The sequence below is a fragment of the Phalacrocorax carbo genome, chromosome 1 (genome assembly GCF_963921805.1).
Source record: "Phalacrocorax carbo chromosome 1, bPhaCar2.1, whole genome shotgun sequence".
NCBI lineage: Eukaryota > Metazoa > Chordata > Aves > Suliformes > Phalacrocoracidae > Phalacrocorax > Phalacrocorax carbo.
The window spans coordinates 63,854,905-63,865,270 of NC_087513.1; the positions used below are offsets into that span (position 1 = coordinate 63,854,905).

At 46.6% G+C, this 10,366-nt stretch overlaps 2 protein-coding genes across 4 annotated transcripts in view; one reads left to right on the forward strand and one right to left on the reverse strand.

Moving 5' to 3' along the window:
• Window positions 1–862, reverse strand: part of SLC37A3 (solute carrier family 37 member 3) — a 22,672-nt gene extending 21,810 nt beyond the window's left edge. Inside the window, exon 1 of one of the 3 annotated variants that reach the window (XM_064457165.1) lies at window positions 686–862. The gene's annotated coding sequence lies outside the window, so the exon portion shown is untranslated. Of the gene's footprint in view, window positions 1–378; window positions 598–685 lie in introns of those variants that run through there. The other 2 variants (XM_064457148.1, XM_064457155.1) reach the window with 2 other exon arrangements.
• Window positions 674–9,656, forward strand: RAB19 (RAB19, member RAS oncogene family). The gene is made up of 3 exons (XM_064457200.1): window positions 674–1,335; window positions 2,155–2,338; window positions 4,664–9,656. The coding sequence occupies exons 1-3, from the start codon at window positions 1,141–1,143 to the stop codon at window positions 4,927–4,929; spliced, it is 645 nt and encodes a 214-aa protein (XP_064313270.1). The 5' UTR covers window positions 674–1,140; the 3' UTR covers window positions 4,930–9,656.
• The last annotated feature ends 710 nt before the right edge of the window (window positions 9,657–10,366 follow it).

Genomic DNA, 10,366 nt, shown 5'->3' on the forward strand with positions numbered 1-10,366 from the left:
CCAAAGCCGGCAGAAAAGATCAGAATTTACATTCCTGGGACTTCCAAAGTGAAAAGCAAACAAAGGAATTAAAAAAAAAAAGCGCCAATTAAAAAAACAAACAAACCCAAACCCCCTCTCTTTCAGGCTATCTCTCCAAACAGAAGGAAGAGGCGAGGCACAAGCACAAGCCGCGGGGGCCCCTCCGGCAGCCCCCGCCGGGCGCCCTCAGGGAGGAACCGGGGCTCCCCCGAGCACCGACGCGACGCGGGCGCGGCCCCCGGCGGGCTGACAGACAGGCCGGCCCCGCTGCCCCGCCTGCAGCGGGGGAGACCCGGCCCGAGCGGCCCGGCCCGGCCCGGCGCCCCGGCCCCGCTCCCGCCGCCGGGCAGGGCTCACCTGAAGGCGGCTGCGGCGCCGGCTCCACACGCTGCCCCGCGGCTCGGCGCGGCCGGGCCGGTTCCCCCGCCGAAGCAGGCGATGAGGACGCGGCTGTCTCACCTCGGCGAGCCTCCGCCCGAGTGCCGGCGCAGGTGGCCCAGCGGCCACGTCCTCAGCCGGGCGGGGAGCGGAGCGGAGCCCAGCCCAGCGCAACCCAGCCCAGCGCAGCCCAGGCGGCGGCGGCGGCGGCGGCGGCGGCGGCGGCGGCTCCACCACACCCACTAGCCCACCACGGCCATCAACCCGCCCGCCCACCACCGCGTACCGGGCCCGGTAGCCAGCACGGCCCTCAGGAAGCAGAGGCAGGGGGCCCTTCCGGAGGGCGAGGCACGGCGGGGGCTGTAGTCCGCCCCTCGCCGCCGGCGGGGCGGGACCCCCTGGGCTCTGCCCCCCACCGCAACGGGACCCCTTGGCCGCCTTCCCCCTCTCAGGGGCGGGCCGCGGGCGGCACCGCTCCCCCGGCTGGGCCCGCCGAGCGGAGGAAGAGGAGGAGGAGGAGGAGGGGAAGGAGGAAGGACTACATTTCCCGGCGGCCCCGAGGGGGCCGGGGCGGGTACAAAGTGGGCGCTACCTGCCTCGGCAGGTGAGTGGGTGGCTGGTCGGGACAGGGGTTCTTTTTCTCTGTCCCTTCCTCAGGTGTCGGCCACCGCCAGCCCGGCCGGGCCGGCTCCGCTCCCCCGCTCCCCGCCCGGTGCGCCGCAGGCCCGCCCGGGAGTCGCCATGCCTTTCTCTAGCTCCGGCGCGGATGATGCCTTCGATTACCTCTTCAAAATTATCCTGATCGGGGACTCGAACGTGGGGAAGACCTGCGTGGTGCACCGCTTCAAGACGGGGCAATACAACGAGAAGCAGCAGAACACCATCGGCGTCGACTTCACTGTGCGCTCGATGGACATCGACGGCAAGAAAGTGAAGGTCGGTGGCGGGAGCGAGTCCGCGACACCGCCCCCCTCCCCGCCGCCGAGCCCGCCGGCCCTGCGGAAGGCAGCAGGCAAAACCCGGCTGCCTTTCTGTCTAGGGGTGCTGCTGAGGGGAGCCCTCCCTCGGAAGGGGTTCCTGGGGGATGCAGTTACCCTAATTCGGGTAGGGGCTTGCCCTCGTGGCTCCTGTGGGTCTGCCTGTGGAGAGGGCTCACACTTTGCCCGCGGGGAGTTCTTTGAAAGGTGGCTGTGGGTTGGAGGGAGTGTCTCTTACCATCTTGTGAGGTATGGGGGTTTGAGCTGGGACACTGAGGAGGGAAAACCCTCTACTTTGCAAAGACTCCACTTTGATGCATGCTTGATCTGACAGAAGATGAAGACTTGCAAGATCAACACCAATTGATAGCTAGAACTTACTTCCATGTGCAGAGGAAAGTTCAGATGCCTGCCCTTCATATAGCTTTGCTTTGCCCAGCCCTGCATTAGGATTTCTCTGGCTCTTCTTCCTTTCCTATTAAAAGGCTGTAATGCTCCATATCTTTTAGTAGTTATTTAAACTGGGTCTCTTGGCCTCATTGCAGAGCTGGGTTTACCCTTGCAGCTTTCTCTTTGGTCTGTGTAGATTGTATTTACAGGCATGTAAATGTCTCCTCAGATCTAGAGAGGGCAAAGCTATGTTGTGGGTGTAGTGGAGTGGGCTGGGACAGGTCTGGCTGCCTTCTAGACAAGGGGTTTCAACAGCCTAGATGCTGATGTCAAACACCTAGGAAGTGGCATTCGACAGTCCTTAAAAGTTCTATCCTTTCTCTTACAGATCCAGGTGTGGGACACAGCTGGTCAGGAACGCTTCCGGACAATAACCCAGTCATACTACAGGAGTGCCCATGGGGCCATCCTTGCCTACGATCTTACCAGGAGGTCCACGTTCGAATCCATTCCTCACTGGATTCACGAAATTGAAAAGTATGGTGCTGCAAACTTGGTCATTATGTTAATTGGTAGGAATCTAATTTTAAATATTATGTTGTATAGCTTTTCTTAATACATGTTAAAAACCCCTCCTTGCTTTCCCCTCTGCTACTTAAAGCATCTATAAACTGTGCATTAAAAAAAGAATGCAGTTGTAATTAAAATAGATCAGAAATTGTATCAATTTCACCTGGGCTTAAAAATCGGGGAAGTCACAGCCTGGTCCTGACAGGACCAAGCCTGTTGCAGACAGTGAAAACTTTTTACTTGTTCTTCTCCTGCTGGAATAATGTGACAAACTTGCTGCTAGTCTAGCAAACAGGGGCAACCTTACTGAGGATAGAATTGCATTAAGTTTGACCCCGTACTCCTGATGCGCAGGAATTTAGCGGCTCAGTAATTCAGGACGAAGGGGAATGCACAGAGCAACGCAACTCCTTGTTCTCATCTTTCCCCTCTGTTCTTTTGATGTGCATGTGCCTTGCTCTGTAACGGGACTCTGATCAGGTAAGGCAGTAGATGGGGACATGGCTTTTCAAGAGCACAAAGTAGTCTGCTTGCATTCCTCCTCCTCGTCATTTATTTTACCACCATTCAAGAAACTCTGCCACTTGAGGAAAGGAATGGGTAGAAATTTCTGAGAATGGAGCTGGTAGGTAGGAAGCAGCATGGTTCTCTCCCTTTGTGTTTCAGGTTATCATTGCTCTTCCCTTCCACAAGGAAGAAGCTGCAAATGAGTGAACTGGTGTAGTAAAATGGCAGAGCTTTTATTTACATTCCACTGCTGCTGCCTGTTTCACTGTGGTACTGTGCTGAGAGCAACGCACACAGCCACAGCAGCCCAAACTGGCTCTTGAGGATAGGCAGTGCTGAGCCCCGCAGCGCAGCAGACATGGGACCAAAGCTTCTGCTCGTGCTCTTAGCAAATTAATGACTTCTGCTGTGGTAGTTCTTCCTGTTCTTCCTCTGAAGGAAGAGACAACAATTTCTGACCTGCATGTAACTCAGGGCTTGAAATGAGTAAGGCAGGGGTGGGGGGAAATCACTAAACTTTGGTAGGGTTTTTCTAAAGCTTCTTCTGAATCTAAAGAACAAGACCTATCTGCGCGTGTGTGGTGGGGGCTGGTGGTTGTTGTTGCTGTTCTTTTTACAAAAGAGATTCTGAAAATGGAAAAAATAAAGCTTTTGTCAGGGATCCAGCTTGGTGCTTTCTTCCAAAGCTGGTGCTGTTTGCTTTGCTTTGGCAGGAAGCCCTTGTACATTTAATTACATATAGTCATGTTATACACCTTTCTAGCATGAGGTTAAGGTTAAGAAGGGGGAGGAGGCTCTTTTTAAGGAGACAGCCCTCAAGCAAGGTGTTTTTTGAGGGGGGGGTTGTGGTTTCCTTTTGTGGGGTAGGGTGGGCTTTTTTTCCTTTTAGAAAAACTGAAAGGGACTTAATGGGAGGGGAGTTGGCTTAAATATGCTTCATAATCAAGATGTGAGTTTGATGAAGGGTTGTCTTGAAACTATGAATGTAGATTTCAGCCAGGTACTGCATGTACCAGAACTGATGATAATTCTACACATGCTGCAACTACTTAAATATACAAAGGCATTTTATCTAAGGTGTTTCATGACTTCTGACAGAATTTGACTAAACTGCTTCAAGTGAAAGTTAAATCTGTACATACAGACACTTAAGTATACATGTTAAGCATTAAGGAGGCTAGTGTGAATTCTTGTCGTCTTTGACGTCATCTTAAAATGACTGACTTTTATAAATAGGTCATGTTAAAATCTGATTAATAGCTGAGCGGGTTCTTCCTGGGTTTTACTGGGGTGTTTTTTGAGGAGATCCTCATGTTCAGGGCTGAGCATCCACTTTGAGATGTGTCAAGGTAACTTGACAACAGCATAACACATGTGGCTTCCACTGAAGGCTAAGTGAGTAATAAACCTTTAAGCAACATTGCTTTGCTTCACTGTGTGCAGTTGCTATAGCTACAAGATTGCTATTCTATTTTTAAGTATTTAACTTAAAAGCTACTTAATGTTTAAAACCACTAGGGAATAGGGAAACACAGTTGCTTCCAAATAATCCTCAGGCACCACTACCTAGAGCAAGTAATTAGATGAACACGTTTTTAGATTTTTGTATTAATTTTAACTCATTTGATATCATTATACGATTAGCTGCAGTTTTGATCCACGTTCTATGTTTGTGGCTCTGATGTGCTCACATCTTGTTTTTTTCCATTAACTCTTATTCCTAACATTAATTCAACTTTGTTAAATAATTGATGTATTGCATTTAAAGATGAATTTTTGAGACACTAAACTACTGAATTAGCCATTTCCCTTCTTTTAAGGGAACAAGTCAGATTCCCTGGATAAGCGCCAAGTCCTGTTTGAAGATGCCTGCACGCTGGCAGAGAAGCATGGGCTCTTAGCTGTACTGGAGACATCAGCAAAAGAAGCTCAAAACATTGAAGAGGTGTTCACCTTAATGGCCAAGGAGCTAATCGCCCGGAATACCTTACAGCTTCATGGAGACAGCCCTCCGAACAGCATCTATCTTGATTCCAGGCCTGTGATTGCCAGTCCAAGTGTGGAGAAGACCCAGTGCCTCTGTTGAAGAGAGATTTCAGGAAGAGCTTGGAAGTCCTTATTCTTCTGAGGCGGTTTGATTTCATTTTATTCAGTTGATGAAAGTGTGCTACATGGCCTCAAGCCATTTCTCTTGACATCTCTGCCTTGCAGTTTGGCTTGTAAGTACCTCTGGAGATGGTTGTTGCTGTTGATAGCACAGGCTGCCTCGAACATGGCAGCTGATACTTTAACGTGAACTCCTGAGCTGAGAAGACTCAGGAAGCTGCAAGCCCTTGCCTTAACCAAAGAGAACTGTGAAAACTATTGCCTTTAATTATATCCTTAAATGATTTTCTGGCTGTGTCAGAAGATAAATTTGTACCAGAGATCTGCATTGATTTGACCTTCTAAGCTCTGTTGGTTGTTGTAGTGCAAGCACTTTATTCTTTACTAGTAGCTTTAAAGTCTCTGACACATGCTTAGATAGCACTAACCCACTGCTGCTTAAACTTGCACTTAGGGGTGGTCCTGCTGTCAGGCATGTAGCCACCCATCCTAAGGAACTTAGTAACACTTGTGAAAGAGCATATGGTTTCATATCTGTACTGACTTCCTCACCAGACAAACCTGGAGCCATCCCTGGGGTTTCCTAGCAGGCAGAATGTGATACACGAGAATCCCCACCTTCTTCCTGGGGTGAGGAAAGTTGTTGTCTTTCATTTTGCTCTCTAATTATAACAGTTGTTTCCAGGAGTGATCTCTGTCTTGTTACATAGACTTGCTAGGAGTAATGAAGCTTCCAAGGCACCAGTAACGGCCTAAATCAATGCTAGGGTGAAAGGACTTTTTTTTTCTATCCCTCCCCATCTGTCTTTTGAGGTACTGATTTTTGTCAAAAGCCTTCTGTAGTTTGAGATGGGCCAATGGCAGGTTGAGAGCATGCCTGTGGATTTTCAAGGGAGTGTGAAGAAGGAATTAACGATGCTGTAAAACTCAGCAGGAAGGGGTAAGATGGTTTAATTAATGTAAACTTGCCTTAGCAGAAAGGGAGCAGTGTGGGACACACTGGAAAACTACCCCTCAGCAAGTACATGTGCTACTGCTCTGGAGACTGAACATCAGGGTAGCAACAGAAGGTTTTACACTGCTCCTCCCAAATGCAAGCCCTGCTATTGGGGGCTCACTTCTTCTATGGACCAGAACTGAATGAAGGGTTTGAGGCTTGGGGTTTCCATCTACTGCAGTAGATGGAAAGAGGGACGGAGAGGGAGGGAAGAAACACTGTACAGAGGAAGCTTTTTGACTGCAGTCCACATGTACTGAAGTGTGTCACTTAGTTACTGTTAAGCTATGAACTGGAACTCAAACTCTGTAATGATAAAATACAGTCTGGGTTACATGCAAAGAAGCCCTGCGAAGGCTGGTATGCTGCTAGCTTACCAGATGGCAGTCCACCCATGTTTCACAAGTTCTTGAAAAACAGGGGAAAACATGTAGCAAATATTTCTGGAAAATTTCTTCTGAGAAGCACAAAAAATAAAGCAGAATAAATCAATGATTTATAGTCTTGCAAATATTTCTAATATTATGAATGCTTCCTCTGGGCAGGTTCTTTACTATCACATGCAAAGAGCAGGGGTTCATTCAGCAATGTGTAAACTGAGGGAGAAATCTTTGATGCTAGCCCCTAAGTCTTTTGCTATATCCTGCTGTGGAGAAAGCATCTTCTTTGGGCATCCTCCTTCTGATGCTCACTTAATTTTATCTTGAGTTGGTACTAGGCTAGTAGTTGCATTTCAGGTTGCATACTTAAGCTACTGTAAACACCATAACCTTTCAAAGTAGGTGAACAAGTAGCAATCCAGCTTCCAAACAACTATTTCTACACCTCTTGCCACTAGGAAAACAGTCAAATGTAAGTTTAATATTATTGTATGTTTAAAATCCAAACTACTCCTGGTAGTAGTTTGTAACATAGCAGTTGGTTTTTTTTAAAAAAAAAAACTGCTAGCAAACTTCGTTCTATTTCAGCTTCACCAGAGATTAGTATTTGCAGCAAATACTAATCTTCCAGGAGACCTTTGTAGAAAAGTAGTGTGTTCATCTCCCCTTATACTTTTTAATTAGCCAAGAATTAGAGGAAGGATCTTACCAGCAGAGCATTAACCTTTGTATGGTTCATGGGGTTTACTGCCCTCACTAGATATTACCATATGAAGTTATTTTACTTACCCTCAGCATGGTGGCTTCTGCAGGCTGATGCTCCCTTAATGGCCCAGCACTGCAGGGTGCCTGCCGTGATCTTCCTGCACACATAGAGCTTTTGGCAAAGTCAGTCCTTCCTTGGCAGAAAACTGCAGGCTCAGGGAGAACACAGCTGTGCTGTGCCCTTTTCTTTAACAGGTGTGAGAGGCTCCTTGCTACTCTTTCAAGAACCTAGTCTTAAATACCTACCTGTTGTGCAATTAAACAGGAGATTGACCTTGCTTGGTTGGTTCTGTTTGGGATCTTCCACAAGCCCTTTGGGCAGTTACAGGGAATGGTTCCTATAGGTTTGGGTTTTTTTTAAGCTGTCCTTGTGAATGAGGAGTGAGTTGCACCAGTTGCTAACAAGGTTCTTCAGCGGTGTCTATTAGTAGACAGTATTATTCATGAGGTAATACAGGAAGAAAGCTATACGCTTAAAAAAATCCCTTTACTAGAACATGTTATTCTAGACCGTAAGATAACCACTAGACTAAAAAACAAGCACAGTGTAACTTCTGCAGTTGTGCCTTTCCCCACCACAGAGCAGATGGAAGCATGTGGCTACAACGCAAGTAGCATTAACTGCTACAGAACCTTATAGGGATGTGTTTGTTCCCCCAGCACCATAAGCAAATCCAATGTACTTCTTGACAGCATCATTAATACACTTGTAGGAAGTGTTGCTTATTGTCATGTTTACAATGCTATTCTAGAAACTGCTACTGTCCCAGTGTTAAGTGCAGCTTGATGATGAGCTTATTTGTTAAATTTTTATCTACTTCAAAGAAGTATTTGAATCTTAGCTGTGGCACATTACTGATATCATAGCTATGCCAGATGAGACTGAAGCAGCACCTATCCACATAACAGGGTAACAAAAAACCCCTAGAAGTATTTTAAAATGGAGCAAACTCTGTCACCTCCCAGAAGGTGACTGGTGTAAAAGCAAACATAACTACAGCCCAGTGATGTGTAAGGCACATGGTGCTGCCTGTGTGGTCAAGCTTTTCTTCGTATATGGGGACAGGCTCTTAATAATAAAGCTGAGGTTCTTATCTAATCATTCCAGTTAATGTTTAATTATAGTTGGAAAGGAGACAGAGAAAGCAATTTTCAGGCCCTGAATGGAGACAGAAAGCTCCATCTGGAGCCTTCTTTCAGGAAGGAGATGCATGCCTGTGCTTTTGGACAGGGAACGGGAACTGAAGTTTTCCCCCAGCCAGGTCAGCACTCTAACCGCAGCCATTTTAAAAGTGCCCCATCCCAGCTGTGGGCTGCCAATGGGCAGATTTTTATATATCTCCATTCCCAGAACAGCACATTTGTCTGCAGACGGGGGGCTGGGCACTGGCTCCTGAAGCTATTTTCAAGCACCTCTCTCAAGCAAGCATGTTAAGTACTGGAACTACACAAGGCACTGCTGGGAGACCAGAGTCCTTTGACAGTAGTTTTAGACAGGCCAAGAGCCCCTTTAACCTAGGAGTAATTCAACTTTTAATAGGAACTTGCAGTTTGAGAGAGGTAGGACTTTTTAAAGTCTTTTAAAGCACTTTTTCTAGTGCTGTTACTCCAAAATCAAAAGTAACTCAGCTGACTGCACAGGCTCTGCCAATGGAATATCATCAAGCTGCCACCAAACAGGTGTTGACTCTGGAATGACTGCAGGTGACAAACAGCATACCCACAGAGAACAGCAACAACAGCAAGTAGGGGCAGAAACTTAGCATATTTGTAATCCCACATTTCCTTGCTACAGTTGTGTCCATGAACATCCCTGCTTATTTTCACTGCCAAGTCTGTCTAGTTTTGCTTTCCTGAAGCAAGGCTCACCACAACTACAGTTTAATAATGCCTCTCTAATGCTAGCACTAGAGTAAGGCTGGCTTTGTAGCAACTTGACCCCTACAGCACAGTCCTGTATTGTATCTCAGCCTTAAGGGGACCATATGTAGATTCTCTGTTGTTTTAGGCTGCTGCAGCATTAGTAATTCTGACTATACAAGTTTTGTTCCAAATATGAGACACCCCATACCTCACAGTATCCTCCAAACAGAAACTGATTTTGTACCTGCTGTAGTAGAAGAACCAGGCATCCCCTCAACAAGCTTCTAACACACCTTGGGCTACAACTGGGAAAGAGCTGTGCTATCAAGGTTTGAACTAAAGCAGCAGAGGTTGTAAGAAGTGTTCTTTGCCTGTATGATCACTTTCAAACCAATTAGAATGGGCAGCAGATGTTTTGTACTTATCACAAGATACATATGGTTTGATATAAAATTTTGTATGTATTTTTGCATAGGGAGTAAAGTCAAGGCACTTGAAGTGAAAGCATGTTGGTTTTGTTTTTGGTTTTTTTTTTTTTTGAAGATTTTTGTTCTGAAATCAAGAATTTGCTGGTGGATGTTTATGGAGTCTTTATCTTGACATTACTCTCATTGGCCTCTTCATTTTCTGTACTTTGGATATTTGCTTAAGGAAAGTGTAGCACCCTCTGTATTTTTACATTAAAAATTTGCCTTAATTCTACTTAATTTATTCCTGTTCTTACAGAGGAAAACCATAGCAGCCTACTAACAGACCGGACTCATTTCAAAGGCTCTAACTCTTTGCAGACATTCCAGTTTAGGGGGGATTGGGGTGTGGAAATTGTAGTGCAACAGCAAGCTCAGAAACAGGCCTGCCACCAGCAAGGTTCAAACTGGAAGTGACACACAACAGTACCGCTCAATGACAAATGCATGCGGTTCTTTAACTTACAGAAGAACAACCACAGCACACTTCAAAGCAAGAGATCAACAGAAACTACCTGTCACCATGCACCTGACTACATCAGTCACCTTGCAGCTAAACAGAACAGCCTCTACCACAGCAAATCACTTTTGTGTATTCCCAGCTTCCCTGTAACACATACAGAAGTGAAGTTTAAAAAGAAGCAGCATCATCCACGGTTGTGCCACACGCACACCCACAGAAAGTAAAGCATGCCATTTCTGACCCCTTATGAGTGTGCTCTGGCTGGTAAGTTTATTACCTTTTTCCATCTTACAGAACACATCTTTGTTGAACTTCCATTTGACTACAGCTTTCCAATAGGATGGTTAACAAGTTAGGCTCACTATGTAGAGGAGGAAAGGCTAGTTCTGCTTCAAAGGCTTTCATTTTTTCTGTTCCTCCCTATATCAGTTTTAAATGTCATTTGCACAAATCACGTGATTTCGTCAGAGGGACAAAAATCC